Source organism: Homarus americanus, unplaced genomic scaffold (assembly GCF_018991925.1).
Source record: "Homarus americanus isolate GMGI-L3 unplaced genomic scaffold, GMGI_Hamer_2.0 scaffold33468, whole genome shotgun sequence".
Classification (NCBI taxonomy): Eukaryota; Metazoa; Arthropoda; class Malacostraca; order Decapoda; family Nephropidae; genus Homarus; species Homarus americanus.
The window spans coordinates 2,625,686-2,647,548 of record NW_024714177.1 but is presented as its reverse complement, the minus strand read 5'-3'; the positions used below and the strand labels follow the sequence as shown (position 1 = coordinate 2,647,548).

Genomic DNA, 21,863 nt, shown 5'->3' with positions numbered 1-21,863 from the left:
TTATTTAGCTCATAAAATTCATACAAATTACCCGGCCAGAATATAATTTACATTGCTGGAATTCTTACAATATGATGATCATTTTGAATATAAACATCATGGATTTTGCATTAGACATACAAATTCTCGATCTAATGTAATAATTTGATTTACACAAAGCAAATATTTTATCTTTTGTGCAAAGTATATGAAGTTTACATTCAAAATATTCCCTGACCTGCAAGGTATCCAGAAATGTCAATTATATTCACTTGCATATATATATATATATATATATACTGTATGCTGATAACCACAAGGAAAGAACAAAACACGAAGTTCCCAAGCGCTTTCGTGTAATTCACATCTTCAGGGGTGAGTACAGACTAAAGAGAAATACAAACCAAGGTGTATATATACAGAGGAGGGTGAGACCAGGTCCACAATGGTCAGGTATTAGGTAATGACCCTACTAATCGTTAAATAGCACAGCGGCCGGCTCATCCACGCCCTCGCCGTTATTGCTCACATGTAGCATGCACCGCCCGTTCTGTCTCACATGTGCCATGCACCCCTGCAGACAATAAGTCTCCTACACTGCCTGGAGGGAAGGAGGGAGTATTGTAGTGGATTTCTCCCCTACAAACGCTGTTTGTCGCTGAGTAGCTGACCCCGCGAATTCCCCAGTGTATGCCTCGTGGTCTGGGTCAACCAGCACCGCCTTACATGACGGAGGTCAACTACTAAGCCACGCCTACCTCCGCTATTTAAGACCTGACCTCGTGGTGACCTCTCTATTTTCTACCTACACCAACCACCAAGCAACACCTCCTCCTCCTCCGCCGCTGCCTGGCGGCCCTCGCTCCCGCCGGCGAGCATTGCGACCCACAAGCTGTCCTCCTCTGAGCATCCTCACCAACCAGCTCTCTCTACATCACGCTTGTAACCACGCTGCCACTTCCCAGCACCAAACTGCATTGTACATCCAATACAACATGTATACAGAGAGCACATTGTGAGTTTCCTTTCTCCATCCCATCCTGAGTACGAACCAAACCTCCCGCCCCCCCCTTTTCTCACACTCAGCTGGCTACCTCCCTCGTGTTCCCAGACAAAAGATTGGTGATTTCTTTGTTTATTTTATGTAATATCTCAGACTAAAGTTAGGATAATATAATTTGCATTGCTGAAATCCTTGCGAAACAGAGATTAATTTCAATATAAGCGTCATATATTTTGCTCAAGATATAAAAAATGTAGTACATTAGTGTACAATACTGTAGTACATTTTATAAAAAGTTTTTCAACTGTATTTTTGGGTAGATTTACATAAATTTCTTCATTTATTTTCATCCATTTACATGCACACACCATACTAAAAGAAACGTAAAAGAACTAAATGACCTTAGTGCAAAGCTGGAGTGCACATGTACTAATTTGATTACGGTACTAAAATTGTTATGTCTAGTGCAAATTATAGCATGTTTATATTCAAATTAATCAGCATCTTACAAGAATCCCAACAATGTTAATTATATTCACCCAGGTCATGTCACTGGCTTTTTATAAGAGAGAAGCTTAGTTACTTAAGAACTGATAAATATACACGTGTTAGACCTGGGCCTGTGCCAACTATCAAGCGTACTACCTCCCCTCCACCCAAGCCCCCTCGCTCGCTCCCTCCCTCCCTCTCCCCAACTGCCCAGCGTTGCTAGAATCCTTGTAAAACAGTGAATAATTTTAATATAAACGCCATGTATTTTGCACAAGAGATAAAAATTAATCGCCTGTATCACATTACAGTAGTGATTTAAGAGTAAAAGTGTATATGTACGTATATAGTATTCCACATACATGTAAGTACAAGTATGAATAAAAAGTTTATGTGGTGATCGGACAACGTCCATTTCGGTTAATGTCACGTTTCCAAGAACGTATCTAGGACGTTAACCGGCGCATGACTGTATACATATATAATCTCATTTCGCGCGATTTCATTTCACGTTTTTTAATTTCGCGAGCACTACCTAATGTAACCAAGTCTTATATTTGGCATAAAATATCGTGAATTTCGCAAGATCCAGCCAGCTGAACGCGAAATCCAACAAGCTGAATGCTGGCCACAGTGTTTTGTCAACGCGAATTGATTGCAACGCGATTGATGAATAGGGGAACGCTGTTTGTAATATGCAAACTTTTGCATACGAATGTTGGCTATAGCGCGATTCCATCTTCAACGTTTTAAGAGTGGCACGGGGTTATGCAATGTTTACAGTTCACGTTCGACATCACATGTTCAATTGATTCGTGTCTTTTGTTTGCGAAGTGTGTTTTGAGAGGTACTCTATATTTCTTTTTTCGCAAATTTAGCTGTTACCTATAAATACTGTATGAAAATAATAAGTAAAAAGAATGTTTTTCAGTGAGGACTAATAACGGTTTACACCAGCGCTCTGTTTACATCAGGTGATCTGTTGAATCGCGCGGTTTCTGTCAATTACTCCGTGATTTTCGCTATTTTCTCCAATTTTGTTGTGTTAGCGATGAATACAGAAAGACAAGGTAAGAAGAATGTTTCCAAGAAGCGTTCTGGTGATCGAATTGCTGGTGGTGAACGTAAAAGAGGTTTACAAGAACGCAACTATAGCATTGTCGCCTGCGCCATCCTAGCGACCGACTGGGCTGTTATTGTGTGCTTTTTTGGGTGGTGCTACCACCTGTCGAGTCAAGATAATAGTCTCTACCTCTACTGGGGGTCCTACTGGTGCTGGTGGGACAGACCCACCTTAGTAGCCAAATAAGGAAAAGGAGAAGCGGGACTATCATAAGGGAGTTAAGTTTGCCAAGTACTCGATGCAGGATAAGCAGCGTGTGATTAAATTACTTGAGGAAGGCTTAAAAACTAGTTTCCGGAAAGCACAATAAAGGCAGAATTTGCATCATTTGGAGGTTATGAATGGGAAAATCAGAGGTTGATATAAAGTGGCCAGTCTATATTGTTATTTTTCCCATTAGTTTATGTATTTGAATTTGGCACAATTTTTCCAGTCTGCCGTATATTACTCGCGAAATACAAGATCTTACTGTACAGTCGACCCTCGTTAATTCGGACTAATAGGGGGGGAAGGGTGTCCGTTTTAGCCGATTGTCCGAATTAACCGATTTAGGGGTTAATATTGCATTATATTTCAAAGTCATTGTTTTCGTCACGATTTTATCCCACTTTCCACTGTAATACGTACGTAATTTCAGCAAAAATATTACATTTCCGTGAATGTATTATATCAAGCACAGTATGAATAGAATATCATTGTAATATAACAGTATTTTAACCGAAAACTATTAAAAAGACGAGGATCTTCTCTTGAACATCGGAAGGTTAGGTAAAATCTTTTGTTTTCGTCATGTATTTTATCCTATTTTACATTAAAATACATCACCTTTTCAGCAAAACTACTATTTATTTCCGAGAATATATTCATTCAGGTGCAGTTTAGGTAAAATATACATGTGATGTCGCAGTTTTTAAACTGAAAACGATTCGAAAAACAAGTGTACCCTCTAGCTGATACTCAACAGCTGGTGGTGCGTCATGCGTCGTTGTAAACAATAGGAGGTTGAAGTAGATTACCGGGTATTATATTAAAGTGTGAAATATCGAAAAGGTTTTTATTACCGGTATTTTTTGTAGATCAATTGTAATGGTTACATGATAAGAGCTAACCTGAAAACCTTAAGGATTCATATTACGCTCAAACGTCCACAAAACCTTCCGAGTCCCCCAGTGGAAACGTCCCCCGTTTTCTCTGTTTCCCCCGCCTTTGTCTATGGGAGCAGACGCTGTATGCTGGGACCTGTTGCCATCCATTCCTTTGTAATCAATTTAATTTTGCTTTCGATAGCTGAGTCAGAGCATTGTTAGTGAAGATAATAGTAGAGAATGAAAAGGAGTTCATAGTCTCAATTTCAACGTCAGAGGGTACCGTAAATTAATTCATTGGAATAGGAGTAGCTGGACTCCCTGGCCTAGTTTGAGTGAGGGCGCCGCGGGCATTTTAACCGTTAGTAAGTGCCCGTCCCTTCATCCATACAGGTCCCTAACGCAGCCTAGGCCGTGTCTGTAGGGTGGATGTTGTATCCACTATAATGAGAACTGTGATACTGTATGTGATATGATAAGTTAGCCTGTGCTAAGAACTTCAACATAGACTACTGAAAACACGTTAGGTAATTTAGCCTATTGTAAGTTGGTGAGTCATTTGCTGAAGGAACTGCACAACTTTTCATTACTAATTGGTACATTTTACGTTTCCATTGTTTACTGGCAGTAAATGGTAAATATTTTTCATGTCTGAAGCTAAAAGTTGCTCTCGCCCATACTAGTGGTGGAGATGTTACATGTTTTATCCCAGCAGTGGGTGGACCAGCATTTTAGCTTAAGGTCCGCTGTGAGGTAATATTCCCAAATCTTTAAAAAAAAAAAAAAAAAAAAAAATCAGATTTTGTCCGAATTATCCGAAATCCGGATTAAAGGGGGTCCGAATTAACGAGGGTTGACTGTACAGGTATATCGAATACTTAATTAAATGCAAAAAATTTTTGTGTTCAATAAACCAAAATGAAATGTTCCATACCCATTTTCAACACAATTTCAGGACATTTAAACTATAGAAGAAATCAATACAACATCTATTTATAAAACAATAGATAAAGCAAGGGTACAGTAAAGTGTACAATAGAATCTCAAGTTTTGTGACTAATTGGTACCCGCCACATCGTAAATTTAAAATTGCGAAACGAAAGACATTGAAATACTGCACATGTAAATAAGCTTGATCAATTGCTTGGTGTCACCCAAATCCCCCTATAAAGACCTACAACCCACCCAGAAAATGACATTACTGTAATATACCGTATTCATACGATTATATTGCACATATTGTTGATAACAATATTTTTATACACTCATAATGTAGAACAACTTACCTTGATCTGCACTTACTGTTTCCCCAGTCACTTTGAGATTGTGCAGGTTATGGAGCTTAATAAATTTATCAAGCCAGCCCTTGCTAGCAATAAAAGGTTCTGGGTTGGCAGAACCCTTTTCTTGACACAAACGTTCATAAATTTTCAGAGCCTTAGCCCTAATCAGCGTTGTTACTACCATTTTTTCTTCGTATTAGGTTTATACATTCATTTAAAATTATTCGGCACCCTTGTCATATTGTATCAAGCCGTAAGGGTGACCAATAAATTTTTGGGTTTACATGTATGTATTGTGCAGTTATACATGTGTGTGTGTGTGTGTGTGTATTAAGTATCACGAACACCCACTAAAAAATTAAGCTACATCCTTACGGCGTGATACAATATGACACGGGTGCCGAATAATTTTTTTGTGGGTGTACATAGAGAGCATCTCCTCAATCTCTGGATTTCTCACTTTTGTTATTTTGGCAGAAAGAGGTGTTGCATGCTGAACAGCACCTTGTATCTTGCCTGCATTCTTCTTAATACTGTATTTTGAATCGTGGATTCACCCATGTTGTAGTAATGGCTAGCACAACGCTCCCTCACTCGCCTCACGATTCAAAATTTCTAACGTTAATTTTAGTGTTACAGCTGTTCTCTTCCTCTTCATGGGTGAACAGGGGCTCGGAAAGTTAATGCAGGATGCTTGAAGCCATATTACTGGAGAAATATGGATAATGGGTGAAAAAACAAAACGTCAAATCACGAAAGCATCCTCAGGAGAGATAGAGCGGTAGTCCACACGGAACGGATGCTAGTGCGAGACTGCATGCATTGTGGCACAAAAATAAGCACAAACGGCACAACGCCCAACAGTAATGAAGAAACATGAGACTCGGTGACAATGTACTTACTCACATACGAGTGAATTCACATATGCTGAACTCGCATATATCGAGGACTTACACACTATAATAAGTGGTTATAATTGAGATTAACAAGTGTAATAATGCTTGTTCATAAAAATTGGTCTGGACACCACACTGTAGCCACAGGGAGGTATGGCATTTTATTTTACCGCCACACCTTCCTGTGATGTGCTACAGTGTGGTGTTCTTCATGACCACATAAAGTTTGGTTGTAAACACGACAGCCCCATCAACGGAAGAGGGTGATTAAAACTCCATGCATTAGACTTTGCCAAAGATGCATTATAAGTGACAGATGCAAGTAAAGGTGCTGAGAACCTCTTGGCATGGTGTAGAGATAAGAAAGTACAAACTCTTCATAGCTACTGCATGACTCTTCTCTGAAATAAAAGAACAGTCAGGGAATGTTATGGGTGATAACTTGAATATAAAAGTGGATTGAATGGTAAAACTAAGATGAATGACAAAAGGTAGACTCAAGCTAAAGAACAAGGATATTAACCCCTTCTTCACTACAGGGATGCTATTTTTAATATAAACTGTATTTGGTTAATGCCAAACAATTTTATTCAGTTCAAAGGAGACCCCATACACAAGGAGTTAAAGTTAAAAGGTTTTAAGTTTACAGTACATTATCCCCCCCCCCCTTTTTTTTGTACAATTATCTTTACAATATCCACACTTGTTTCTGGAATTTGAAACACAATATTTTTAAAATAATTTATTATGCAAATTATAAAGAAATTATATGCATTCAATTCTCAGAAGACACATGTGACAGTCAGTAACACCTGAAAAAAAATGCTTTAATTGGCAAACAAAAACTAAATTCCTGAAACTAATATAAGAAAAGACCTTTAAAGATTTTGTTGACAAGAAATTTGGATAATCCAACTCTATATATACCATTTCTTGATACATACTTGTACATTACACATTCTTCCAGTAACCATATTTCTGGAGAAATAAAACATCACTTCAGTAATGACAATGCAGATAGGGTAACGGTCTTGGTGCTGCAGCACAAGACAACGGAGAACTTTGCCACAAAGGCCCATTAACAGAGTCCACAGTGGTAGGAGAACATAGAATGATGGCATATAAGCATCATGATTCTCTAACTTGAAACATAGTGCTACCATGAATGCCATCTTAAGAATTACAACTGACAGAGGCCACACTCTTTGGAGGAAAGCAGAGATGCGTTGGCGAGCAGGCACGATGGTGTGAGCCTCCAGGCTCCTCCACTGCTCTCCGGCACTCATCAATCATGTGGATGCTTATGTATATTAGAAGTATTGCATCATAAAACCACATGAATAATACAATGAACCAGTTCCATCTGGTTCTCTGGTCAAGCCTTCAGGCCAGCAAGATGAGGAACACCAGGAGAAGGAACCAGAAGCTCGGTGTAACATGGCCATTGTTATCTAAGGAGTCCAGTATATCAACCTCTTCTCACCACTGCAGTCCAGAATAAAGAGCTATTCTTATTGGTTTATTGCAAAAGTCCAAAATAACAAATTAAAGTTTGAGAAAATAAATACCTACAGGTGAGAATGGGTTATTAAAGGAGATTCCTAGTTCACTTTACTAGTTACTCAGTGAAACAAACATATTTCAAATCCATATTTCTGTTTATCTTTTAACAGTTCACTGTGAAAAAATTTCTCAAACACAAAGCGAATAGTATTCCAAGCTAGTTCTGTGAGGTCACTTCAAATACTACTTCACTTGATCCTTCATGTAGGAATTATCCACATTGCAACTTAAGCTCTCCATTTGCGAGTGAGAATAATTCTGCTACTATGTTTATCATCACGTTTATCCCATGAACAAAGCCCTGTACGTGTGTATCTTGCAGGACCAACATTCACAATCTGTAAAATAAAAAGCATTGTTGGATCTAATCTAAAACTATTGTAAAAACTCACTTTCACTCTTCATACAACTTAACTAACCCTATGTATCCAATATGACTCTGGCTGGGATAAAGATCCTTCCATAAATTGACCTTCACCTTTGAATTTCAAAATTACCTTTGTACTCAACTTTCATGAAGACTCAGGTTAGCATTCTTATTACAGTGAATGTGCTGTAATTCTTTCATGTCCACCCTCTACATATTTCCATGACAGTCAAGAATTTTATCTCTGTGTCATGTTGAATAGTACAGATACAGGAGGAGAGGTATTCAGAATACCCAGGCAAATAGAAGGTAGAAACAAGGATGTTATTGGTGAGCCGCGTGTGAGAAATGACGATGATAACGGGTGTTGATAATAAGAACATTAAGGATGCCTGAAGAAAATACTATGAATGGGACAGGGGCAGCCGTAGGTAGAACCAGCCCAAGGACCATACCCAAGGATGCAATTGACAAAATGAAGAGTAGAAAGGCAGTTGGAAGCTCTGGAATAGTTGCAAAAATGCTGAAACCATCAGGTGATGTAGATATGTCAATGGTGACTGAATTGGTTAATGTAATCATGATGGAATGTTCTCTTCCAGATGACTGGAGACAGTGTGATCATAAATACTTACAAGGGTAAAGGTGATGCACTTGAACATAAGAACTACAGAGGCCTAAAGCTGCTAGATCAGGTTATGAAAATTTTAGGAAGAGTGATCGAGAAATTTACGAGAGAGAGAGAGAGTAGACATATGACTTGCAGTTTGGTTTTATGCCAGGTAGGAGAACTACCATTAATCTGATTCTTAACTGGGTGGGTCACTCCGTTCTGAATGTCCCATATTATGTGGTGAAGTCACTAGAAACACCCCAGAATTTATGGTCTACAGACATCAAAGTACTCCATTTGATTGCTAGCAGACCTGCAAAATGCCTGGTTAAGGTGTACAAACCCAGATCAACATGAAATAAGTGAATAATGAGTAATTTTCCATGGGTAATTGACATCAGTCTAAAGGGTTGATGGAAGGTTATTGAACTGAAACCAAAATTAACAAGATGCCATAATTGCTACATTGCCCCTGAGCATTCAGTAAGAGATAAAAATACTCTGTACTGTACATTGGGCTATACATACAGTATAGACCAAGACTGCCAAAACACTACAATACAGGAATAATTAAAACTACCATAACTGGAATAAACTTACTTGTAAGGCTGGACAGTGACTCATGAGCAGTGTGAGGTCTTGCCTCGTGAGCCATGCACCACAACCTTCAAGGATCACTTCCTCCAACACAGGTAAATGCTTTTCCAGCCGGAAAATGAGATGTCACGACCACCATAATGATTCTGAAATATTTACTAAGTGATAAGGAAATTTAAGAATCTATCATTGGGCTTGCTACTGAACCTATCATTCTCAGGATATTAAATGGACAACACATAATAAAGAGAAGACTAAAGGAAAACATGGTTAAAAAGACACTAAATTTCTAAGGAGTTTTAACAAGGTAAGTAAGCAGTCCAGATGGGTGAAGTCAAAATTTAACATATAGACAACAGAACCCATAAATACCCCAAAATATGGAGGGAAATTACTAAATACTGATCTCATCCCAGAACTTGCTCCATTTAAAGTCATTTCTATTTGCCCGAGTTATTTTAAAAATTAGTGACGTGATTTTTTTTTTCCAAGTTTGACAAACCTTCAGAATTTGGGAGGAAAGTTTCTGGAGACAAAATTCAATTCAACTGCTCAAGATGATTTAAAAATCCTCCAAAGGAAAACTTAGTCAGCAAACATTGTAAGTGATTCTTCTTTTTTCTTCCACCTACCTTCTTGAGACCGCCTTGTTACTGTGAAGACTACCGTAAGTAGTGTAACAGGCTGAACAATGTTTCACTTGTTATATTTAATCTTCAGACAAAATTGCGACACGACTTTTGTCTTTGATTGTACACCAAAAATTTTCATTAAAAATATATTTGGATTTTTTTTTTATGAAAACATATCTCATCTTTTATAATGGGGGTCTACAGAAAGCTGGGATCCAACTTATGAGAATTTGATTTATGAAAGGTTTTCAAGAATGGAACCCTTTCATAAATAAAAATCAAGGACTGACTGTACAGTACTGTACATACCTGTTTCTCAATTATTCACAAAGTCACCTACTATCAAATTTCTGTACAAGCTTTCTCTTCTCAATCACTCCATATACAGTATTGCCCCTTTAGATTTGCCCTATACAGTACAGTGTTCTCATAGCCTCTTCCTGAAGTACAATATATTAAACAAACACAAGTACACAGAATAACTCCTGCTACTATTACTGCCCTTTCTCTCCACTGGATATTATCTATCTAGGTTAAAAGAAACATTGTCAAACTTCTGTTTCTTGAGTTTAATTGAATACAAACCTGTGGCAAATTAAAAAGTGCCGACCCACACAGAGACACATTTTTAGAGATGCTGGCAAAGCAGAGAATTTAGTGGAAGCATCAATATAGCACCGATGAAGATTGAGTTCTTGAAGGTGAGGACAACGACGTTTCAGGCTCGTCAAAAATGCTTCAGAGATACACATTGACCCTGGGATTAGAAACTCCATCAAAAATAATGAAAACAACATAATTTCAGAAACAGAATACAGTACAGGGTATCTGAAATCAATCAATTACCAAAATGCATTTATAAATTCTATAGTATTTACAATTTCTCATTTCTATCAATTTCATGCATTTCTATGATTCTAACACCACCTTTCTCTGATTCTCACCTTTTGGATGCAATCGAACACTGGACTTGACAAATCCAGTCACAGTGATGGTTAGTGTGTGTGGACCCAGAAATCGTATAAACTTATGGAGAAACTGCAGACTCAGGGGCGTTCGGCCAAAATTTACATGACGCCATAGGGTTAAATCGCCCACTAGACGTGTGAAACGAGGATGAACACTGCAAAAACACATTGTCACATACTGTATGAAGAAACAAATTTCACAGTGAAGTGCACCAAGACATAGCTAGATATGTGCACTTAATCAGAAATTCAGTAATACTTATAATTAAAATAAAAAGTTTTATTGATTTTATTAGTCAATATGGCTAATACAGTATTTGTCTTTCACCCATTCCTCTACTAGTGTTTATGACCACCCTAAATATATTTCTTTTATGTTCTATTATGAATCAACTTTGGTACTTAAGAGTACTGTTTCTTGTGCAAATGCTTAATTTTAATATATTTACACTCAAACATTAGGTTAGGTAAGATAGCATCTCCTGTTGTCGGCACGTGTTGTTTGCGCTGTTTGTTTACAATTGACTCACTCAGTCAAATCCTACTCTCACTTCCACAAAAAACATAAAATTACACCATGATGCTTCAACAAAGCTGCTTTCATTGGTACCAAATATCAAAATAAGTACTTTCTGGTTAACATGCAAGGGGGTCCAGAGCCCCCTGACTAAGTAGTAAGGTAAAGTTAGGTCTATTTTCTAGAAAATAATGACCTAACCATCCAAAGAAACTTACATAACCTTACCTAACTTCCTAGCCTGCCCCCGAACCCCCCACCCTATTAAGCAGATAGTACATATACTTATTTTTATATCTGGTACCAATGAAAGCAACTTTGTTGAAGTGTCATGGTGTAACTTTACGTTTTTTATGGACGTGAGAGTACGGTAGGACCAAGTGGGTCAGTTGTAAACAAAAGTACAAAGCATATAGACATAATTTGTGTATCATATAAACGGTTTTTTACTATGTTTTACCATGCAATATCTCCCATCCTTCCTGCCCTGCCCACTACAGGTGACTATGATCATGGATATAGAAAATAAAAAATACTTATAATTAAAATAAAAAGCTCTTCACCTCTTTTAAAATACTTAATATAATTTTAAGAACATATGTGGAAATTACAAATGTCAAGTCATTTTGTTCAGAATATTTAAAAAAAAATCTATGATTAAGGTTGAACAAGAGGTTAAGTATTACCTCTTCAAGTAACAACTTTTCTGTAAACAAAGTCCCACCTAGTAGTTTGTGATTTATAATTGTTAAAAATGACTCTTCTTCAACTTGCCTACAGAGTGTGTGGAGGTCGACAGCATACAGTGAGGAGAAGATCTTCAACAATACAGATTCTGGAAGGTCTAGTATGTTGACGCTGGACATTGTACTATTTTTCAAGGCATATTTCCTTGAAACTATTGTTCTGTGACATAATTTGCAATGGGATCCGAGTAACAATTGAGGCGGTGGTGCCAGAGATGGTCGACCTGTAGCTTAATGGTCTGGTACTACTGAAAGGCGAAAACGATTGAAATAAACATATAAATAAGTTCACTTAATCATAATGTCCTGTACATTATTCATATTTTGATGGACTTTTTTTTTTTTACATATTTGTGTTATATGAACTCTGAATTAATTATTTATATTTTCAGTGTTGAGATATAAAGAAAATAATACTGAACAGAGAGGAATTGCTGAAGGTTTATGTTCAATATAGCTTTCACCTTTATATTTCCACAACAGGAATATGGATCTTTTCTACTTAACTTTAATTTATATACACAAACAAAAAATAATTTTCCAAACATAAATATTGGGGTAAATTTAGATTGTTTTTGTATTTTACTTTGTTTTTGCATTTATATAGGATCCTGCCCTAGCACAAAATAGTGTTACTCTACCATGAACAGGAAATCAATCCCATTATTACTTTTTTCAAGTAAGCAATCCGAAACCAACCTAATTGACAACTGGCCACATACAGTACTCTACAAATCAATGCTACAGAAATATTTTAATTCGGTTAATTTTCATTGGGTTAATTTAAGTGCCTTAGAAAATATTTATTTCGCTTACAATATTTGTAGTGAAATTTTAACATTAGTCACTTTAATCACATCAAGTGAAGAAAACAAAGAGAGATAACGGGTACAAATATTTAAAAATGTATAAATATTAACCAGAATATTATACATTGGCAAAACGTAATATTCAGATTCAACATCAATAAAAATATGAATTTTAACTTGGACATATCTTGGTATTATTTTAGTTTCGGTCACCTCGGTTAGGTTAGATATATTTCCTGGGTTTTGTGGTTAGTTTAGGTTAAGTTAGAGGTTACTTTTACTTTTACTTTTATTTACTTTTATCCTCTTCGCCACTGATCGGCTCGCTAGCCGCTCGGGCGATCGGTCACGTCTCTGTCACGCACTGTTGGCAAGTACTGGGCATGCACCGGCTCCTGAATGAACCTGAACCCGCTCCAGTGTTGGTCAAGTCTTGTCTTGAAAGAGCTCACGGTGCCGTCACAACACTCTCTGGTAGATTGTTCCAAGAGTTTACAACCCTCACTCCGAAAAAGTTTGCCCTCACAGTTTTCTGGACTTGCGGCTTCTTCAATCTTGAGCTGTGACCCCTTGTGGGGTGAGCGTCCGCCAGCTCCAAGTAAGGACACTCGACTGAGTAGTGCCCCCTGAGATGCTTATACACCTCAACTAGGTCCCCCCATGCCCGTCTGTAGTATAAGCTAGGCAAGTTCAGGCACTCTAATCTCTCAGGGTAGCTGAGGTGCCGAAGTGCAGGCACCAGTCTGGTGGCCCTCCTTTGAACATTTTCAACCAACTGACAGTCCCTAGCATATCTCGGGGACCAGGCGGTGTGACAGTACTCCAGGTGGGGAAGCACTTCACTCCTGAAGATCGTTACGAGGGACGAACCGTCTAGATATCTGAACGACCTTCTTATAAGACCCAATAATTTATTTGCCTGGTTTACCTTCTCGCAATGGCCCGAGAACTTCAGCTCATTGTCAACATACACACCTAGGTCCTTCTCACATTCAGTCTCAACTAGTGCAGTTTCTTCATCCCGTTGGGACATATGATACGCCTCCTTACCGTTGGTACGCCCCAGGTGCATCCTCTTACACTTCGTGACATTGAATCTCAGCAGCCATTTCTTCGACCATTCCTGGAGCCCACAGAGGTCCTTCTGCAGCTCTTCACAGTCCGAAACTAAAATTGTACTCATATTTTATCTATTTGCAGTTGTGGTTAAACTGTATGTTGCTAAATGTCTAATGTTCATTTTGAAGAAATTTACCGGTATGGGTGTTGGACAACTCGTACCCAAGCAAATCGTACCCATCAGAACATGTCAAGTCGTACCCAATTAACGAGACAGTTCGTACCCATATATACATATATGGGTACGAATAAGTCGACTGCAGAACTTCCAAGCTACAAAGCGGCATCCATTTGATCATCCGACGTCACGTCCTTCGATAAGGGGTCACAGCTCAAAATTGAAGAAGCCGCAGGTCCAGAAAACTGTGAGGGCAAACTTGTTCGGAGTGAGAGTTGTGAACTCTGGGAACAATCTGCCAGAAAGTGTTGTGACGGCACCGAGTTGTACAAGAACAGGAGAATCGACCCAGAAGAATGTGAGTTTACTATTGCTGCATTTGACTTATTTACGAACCTTTCTCAAGAAACTTGCAAGAGGGGTGTGGTTATCTATGCTAGGCAAGACCTTAGAGCCAGCCAGGCGAGGGTACAGGGTGAGTACGTTTTTGAAGAGTCCAAGTGGTGTAAAATTAAATTAAAAGGAGGGGACTTATTTATTGTCAGATGTATCTACAGATCCCCAAACTGTGGCCCACTAAATCAAAGGAACTAGAGCCTTAATAGACAACGCAGCGATGCTCAACCCTAGCCACCTCCTTATCATGGGAGACTTTAACTATGGCGACATCGAGGATAAAAGAAAAGGAAAAGTAACAGAGACGTGATCGCCCAAGCGGCTAACGAGCCGATCAGTGGTGAAGAGGATAGAAGTAAAGTAAAAAGTAACGATCTTCATGAGTGAAGTGCTTCCCCATCTGGAGCATTGTCACCCTGACTGGTCCCTGAGATCTTGTGTACGAGATGACCTTTACCCCAGCGGTAACGTGTGTATCAATATGTCAAGTGTTCCAGCCTTGTCCCTGACACACGTGAGAAGGGTGTTATCCAGTGTGACCCTGTAGTGGATTCCTCCCCTACAAGCACCAAACCTTCTCGAATTCCCCAGCCTACGCCTCCAGCGCCGCCCGCGGAGCGGGGGTCAACTATCTACCCACGCCTACCCCCGCCTTATAAGGCCTGACACCGCTGTGACCAGCCTCTCTTTCTACACAGTGCCACCAGCAAGAAACACCTCCGTGCCAGCCTGGCGGCTCCCGCTCCCGCCAGCGACCTTGGCTTCCCTCAAGCCGCGTGCCCTCACTCTGGGCACCCTCACCACCCAGCTCTCTCTACTCAACGCTTATTACCATGCTACCTACCCAGCAACAAGCTGCATTGTACATCCAATACAATATGTATAGAGAGAGCACATTGTGAGTTTCCTTTCTCCATCCCATCCTGAGTGTGAACCAATATCTCATACCCCTACAACCCTACCAAATGCCACAGGTCTCCCGGTCCCCGGGTCCTGCCTGTACTCAAATAAGTTCTAAGTAACACTGGCTAGACTAACCGCCCGACCGGCTATTAAACTGATAAAAGTAAAATCTTCAACTAGCAAATTCCCGCTGTAACTGGTATATATATATATATATATATATATATATATATATATATATATATATATATATATATATATATATATATATATATATATATATATATATATATATATATATATATATATATATATTGTGGCAGTTATTTGTGCAGATTACAAATGAATAGAATCGATAATTCATCTCTTTTTTTCACCTAAAATTTTGGACCTTAACAATCCTAGAGTAGTTCTAGTTAGGCTAGTTTAGGTTGCTTCGAGTTACCTTGAATATAAATGTATAGTTATGCTACTCAGTTTGTGGTATTTCTTAAATTTAAAAGAAAAAAATTGCATTTTATGGCAATATTTTTTCAGTCTAATTTTGCCGGATGCCATTTTTTGCGTTCATGAATTACAGATCCACATAGAGGATATCTCAACGTTGTGACGTCACGCTCATATATTCATAGGGAAAACGTTAAATGTAATCCGGTAATTTCTTGACATTATGACGTAAATGTGACGTTTTGATTCTTGAACTTGGAGAATTCTCATCACAACACTTCATTGTGTGTTTACTTTGGGCTGCTACCAGTCAGTCAGTTACTACAAGTGGTCAGTTGTGTGTCCCAGTTACTGTATTAAAGGTAGACGTGTGGTGGTGGCTGCTGTGATCTGTGTCATAATGCCCATTAATTATAGTTCTGATGGTACTGATACTTTACTGTTGGTAGTGACACTACTCTTGGTATAGTTATCACACTACTCATGATAGGCCTAGTGGTCACTGTATTGATAGTAATCATAATTGTCACTGACTTTATTGATGATTGTAGGGTAAATTGTTCTTGTAGCTCCTTTCACTTGTAGCAAGTAAAAAATATATTTTTCTAGTGTGTGTGTGTGTGCTGAGACCGAATATGACCTTCCTTTTCGGCGGAAATTAGCCGGGTTTTTTGCGTTTTTTTTCCGTTTCACGTTTTCCGAGAAAAAAAAAGGCCCTAAGCGACTAACAAATACACAATAAAACACTAGAAAACAATAACTAAACCAAACCTAACCTGACCTAACTTAACTGACTCTCATCATATGATGGAATCACCTATTTCTTACCTTATTGGCCTGGTACTTGTTCGTCATTGCATTCTGGAATACTTCCACAATGCCACATATGTTGGTCTTTACGATATTTACATTCAGTCTTGCTCTTAGTACACTTAACTGAGGTGGGAAGAACACCATGCGATCGAAAAAATGCTATAGTTTCTACGTTATTTTTTTTTCCAAAAACTCGCAATCAACTCCATATACTTTAAGTGACACCCATCACAGACCTCCATGGTCGGAACTGAACTTGAATTTCAAAATATGAGACCCAAAATAAAACTCGATTTTGATTGGGCCAAATATACTCTGAATTAGCAAAAACGCTTTTGATTGGCCGCGTGACGTGTACGGGTATGCATGCGCGTCATGATTTATGAAGGAGACGCGAGAGACACTCAGTGTTAGGTAAGAGGCAGACGATAATGGCGGGAAATAATGGAAGAAAATAGAAAAAATTTTGGGAGAGCTATCTTCCTTATTATGCATTTCCGCCGGTAATGTAATAGATGAAAATTATCTTATAATTAGACGTCTTATTCGAATATGATAATAGATTAGTGGTAGGAATGAACGGAACTACAAGAAAATAATACCAAAATTGCAGTTTCGGCATATATGCCTTAGTAGCTTAGAAATGAGTTTATCCTGTGTATTTTGGTGTGATTTAACCTTTACTTCCTGGTGAAAGTACCCGTTTTAGAGTTATCCCCCCCCCCCTCAACTTTAAAAATCATTTCTGACGATATTATTCTTTGCCCCCTGCTTGAAAAGGGGTTAAAAGTACTCCAAATAAGGAGCTAAAACAGTCAGCCGTGTATTGGCCGAAACTGGAATAATACCACAAATCAGTATAAAGTTCTGTTGTTGTCATTTTCCTAATCTTAACCTGATTATCGGTAACATTTAACTTGTTGCCACTAAACGAAATAGATGTTGAAACTATGTTTTCCCGGTGGTTTTAATGTGTTATGAACAAATTTGACCTTCATTTCTGGCGCAAATCAATAGTTTTTAAGATGAGCCCCCTTCCATCACAGAATCTAGAGATTTGCTATAAAAATCACAGTAAAATGTGTTCAAAGTACATCAAAATCTATCGGAAAAACATAGTTTTTAGCTTAACCTAACCAACCAAACCAAACCAAACCAACCCAACCAAACCTAGTCTAACCTAACTGGGGGCTCCACAGTCATTCATTTTTCTGGGCGTGTACCACCACTTATGAACATTACATAATAAAATGAATATCTTACTAATACATTGTGTTGAATTGCCAAAGTTGCTGATTGCAACTATAAAATTTCTGAGATTTTTTAGTAGCAATATATGGAATAATACCCAAAATTTATATTTTTAGAGCTTTTCTGAGGTTTTAGATTTCAGGTTTGTTTCTCTATGGTCTTTTGTTGGTAAAATTTTGTTTTATTTTATAAGGAAATTGATTAAAAAAATTGGCTTTTCTTTTGTAATTTTTCCTTTGATAAATGAATATGACCTTCATTTCTATGGGAGATGGATATTTATGGAGATATGATCACCTACACTAGCAATGACAATGGTTTTCATAAAATAGGCAGGGCTTTGAAGAGGAGGGGAAAATGTGGGGTTAAAACACACAAAAAGGTAAATTTTCACTAATGCACCGGTCTTTGTTTGGATATTAAAAAATATGTTTTTCCAATGTTATTTGATGAGTTTTGAACGAATTTGATATTTATTTCAGCTGGAAATCAATAGTTTTTTAGAACCCCCACCTTACCCATTAATCTAAACAAAATTTTTTTTTTCGAGTAAATCACAAATAAAAAACAACAAAAACAAACCTAACCTGAACCTAACCTAACACTATTTTTCTGATGAAACTGCAATTGACGTAAAATAATCTCTTTATCACAATGTCAGCACCGCTCTTTCCACCTGTTCAGCCATATCTGGTTATTCTGGTACTTAAAAATCAAATCTCCGCTCCCAATGCACCCACGCATTGTTCATTGGCTAAGACAAAAAACTCTTGCCCAATTATAAGTCTCCTATCGCTATAGCCAATAAGAAACTCCCACACCACCCTTCGTACTTGCGCTGTAGACGCTTAAGAAGCCAACACAGAGGTAAGGCGCACTGCGTGATGGGTGGTCAGACCTTCTCTATGAGACGTAAACAACAAATGGCGACACTTGTGACTGACCAAATCTAATAATTTTGAAAATTTATTATCTCCGTTATCCTTAATTTCCAGCGGAAATATCACGAGAAAAGGGTCTTAGAATTGTCTAAACATTACAAAAACATATTAAGAACAGCGAGAGAAATACCGGTGCAAGATAAAAAATTCACCCACAAAAAACACCAAACAAACCTTTGAAAACCAAACCTAACTTTTCATATCCAATAAAAGTCCAAGGTCAATTCATAGTACAGAACCTAACCCAATATATATATATATATATATATATATATATATATATATATATATATATATATATATATATATATATATATATATATATATATATATATATATATATATATATATATATATATATATATATATATATATATATATATATCATGTAAATCCACAATGAAAACGTGGATAAGATAAATCTTGATAAAATCACACGGGAAAATGGAAACACTTAAGAATATTTTGACTCTGCCCTATCGTGATGAATTTGTCCCTTTAGTTCGGTCCCTCAAGCTTCTAAATATTAATGTTGTTTTCAAGTATGACTCAACCATTACCAATATGTTAATAAGGAATAGCCCAAGTTTGAATGTAAATGGAAGTGTTTATTGTATTTCATGTAGCCAATGTAATTGTAATTATGTAGGTCAGACAGGAAAAACACTGCAGCTCAGAATCAAACAACATAAGTATAATATCAGAACTGCATCTGAAAGCAGTGCCTTGTTCGTTCATGTTAGGAATAATAATCACCCCATTGCTTGGGAAAAAAGCTTAGAAGTATTCAAATCATCTTGTGTCACAGAAAGACTTCTGGTTGAAGCTAGTTTGATTAAGGAATTAAAATCAATAAACCTTAGTGATGGTCAGTTCAAAACTGATAATATGTTACATAAATTTATTTGTCAGTGGCCCAAGGTTAAAACTGCTTTGAAAACCTTTGATCTTGATGTATGACAGTTATTTTGTGGGTCCCTTTTTTCTGACCTGACCTGTCTAGTCACGTCACCACCCTTCTCTTAAGCTCCTCTACGGTTGTGTTGGTGTGGGGATTAGTGGATGTCATCATTATGACCTGACCTCATGTTTTTAGGTCACCCTGTATATTTAAGCCTCTCTCTGTCCATGTAATCTAGTTGCCTCTGAAGATGTCTTGAATAGGATTAATCCGTTCCAGGCCCCCAAATACAACCACTTAACACTGAAAAATTTCTGAGGAAATTGTAAAAAATACGGTACTGTATCTTACCTTAGTGTTGTTCAGCATGCAGGACAGGAGGCAGAGGGGGAGGGGGGAGGAGAGAATTATGGAGAAGAGGTGGAAGGAGAGGAGTCATCCTTCCTAGCCCTCTTTGGTGACTGTCTTACAGGCACTTTGTCTGTTTATTTATAATTTCTTTCTTAGTTTCAAGGGTTATTAGCTTTTCAAGGGTTATTAGCTTTCTCACTCGCTTTTGACGATTCATTGTTACAATTGTACACTTGTATAACAAAATGGTTATAAAAATAACACGAATTTCCACATCAAAAGACGAAATTTCAACAAGTTCAGTGGTGCACTGACTACACAATGAACCAATATGGCGCCTGACACTCTTACTGTGAGCCGCGGTACAACACTATATACAGTCAACCCTCACTTTACGCGGTCCCACTTTACGCGTTTCCACGTTTAAGCGGTACCCTGCCGAACACGGAATGCTCACTTTCCGTGGTGTGTGTACCCTTTTACGCGGAGAGCGGCGCGAGCAGGGTGCGCACAAGGTCGCCCAGTCATCAAAACATTACCGAGTTCTTCACCCGCCACCCACCACAGCCGGCCCAAGTCAGTGATAGTGATAATGATAGTGAGGATATGGACTTATATGGACTTTGAGGGGTTTGACAAAGAGGCCCTGCAAGCCTCTGTGGTGAATAGTGATACAATTGATACAAGTGATACAGGTGAGGGCCAATAATCTGCCCCCTGCCTCAGAACCAATCCCCCATCCCCGTGTGCCCAGCCATCTTTTCTACTAATGTAAGTGTTAAAAAACCTAATATTATTGATATTTCTCTTAATTATTAATTGTGTGTGCATACCATCATAAAATAAAGAAGTTATTTTTACTACAACGTAGGTATTGTGTCTGAAAAAGTGGAGTTTGGGGGTCGGCCCGGTCTCTATTTCAATTAATCCCATATGTTATGTTGTTCACTTTATGCGTTTCTCACTTTACGCGGGCCTTATAAAACATGAGGTCAGGTCATAATGATGTCATCCACTAATCCCTACACCAACACACACGTAGAGGAGCTTAAGAGAAGGGGGGTGTCGTGACTAGTCAGGTCAAGTCAAAAATAAGGGACCCACGAAATAACTATCATACATCTAGATCAAAGGTTTTCAAAGCATTTTTAACCTTGGGCCACTGACAAATAAATTTATGTAACATATTATCAGTTTTGAACTGACCATCACTAAGGTTTATTGATTTTAATTCCTTAATCAAACTAGCTTCAACCAGAAGTCTTTCTGAGACACAAGATGATTTAAATACTTCTAAGCTTTTTTCCCAAGCAATGGGATGATTATTATTCCTAACATGAACGAACAGGGCACTGCTTACAGATGCTGTTCTGATATTGTACTTATGTTGTTTGATTCTGAGCTGCAGTGTTTTTCCTGTCTGTCCTACATAATTACAATTACATTTGCTACATGGAATACAATAAACACTTCCATTTACATTCAAACTTGGGCTATTTCTTATTAACATATTGGTAATGGTTGAGTCATACTTGAAAACAACATTAATATTTAGTAGCTTGAGGGACCGAACTAACGGGACAAATTCATTACGATAGGGCAGAGTCAAAATATTCTTAAGTGTAGGAATTTGCCTGGTTTGAGAGGAATGAAAGGATTTTTTAGCCCTTTTAAAACAAAGATCAACAAACACAGAAGGGTACCCGAGTTTTTGTGCAATGGAACGAATGTGTTTCAATTCATCGTCAATAAATTCAGTCACAAATACGCAGACATCTTAAGAACATAGCAGAAAAAACTGACATTTTGGTAGACTCCAGGTGATTTGATAAAAAGTGTATGAAACTGTCTACCTGTGTGGGCTTTCTGTATACAGTTGTACCCCACTTAACGCGGTCAATTGAACCCAGAGGGTCCCGCGTTATGTGAAATCCGCGTTAAGTGAACAACAGA

The 21,863-nt window shown here is 38.1% G+C and overlaps 2 protein-coding genes across 4 annotated transcripts in view; one reads left to right on the top strand and one right to left on the bottom strand.

Annotated features, from left to right (window-relative positions):
- Positions 1-6,587: 6,587 nt before the first annotated feature.
- LOC121876800 (transmembrane protein 60-like) lies at positions 6,588-10,753 on the bottom strand. Its single transcript, XM_042382211.1, is given in 5 exon segments — positions 6,588-7,059; positions 7,094-7,282; positions 7,285-7,759; positions 9,002-10,387; positions 10,575-10,753. Coding segments are annotated over 3 exon segments (492 nt in total). The 5' UTR covers positions 7,304-7,759; positions 9,002-10,387; positions 10,575-10,753; the 3' UTR covers positions 6,588-6,775.
- Positions 10,754-15,815: 5,062 nt separating this feature from the next.
- Positions 15,816-21,863, top strand: part of LOC121876784 (translin-like) — a 30,790-nt gene continuing 24,742 nt past the window's right edge. Inside the window, exon 1 of one of the 3 annotated variants that reach the window (XM_042382179.1) lies at positions 15,816-16,078. In XM_042382179.1, coding sequence (XP_042238113.1) covers positions 16,054-16,078 — 25 coding nt within the window. In that variant the 5' untranslated portion in view covers positions 15,816-16,053. The remainder of the gene's footprint in view (positions 16,079-21,863) is intronic. The other 2 variants (XM_042382187.1, XM_042382197.1) reach the window with 2 other exon arrangements.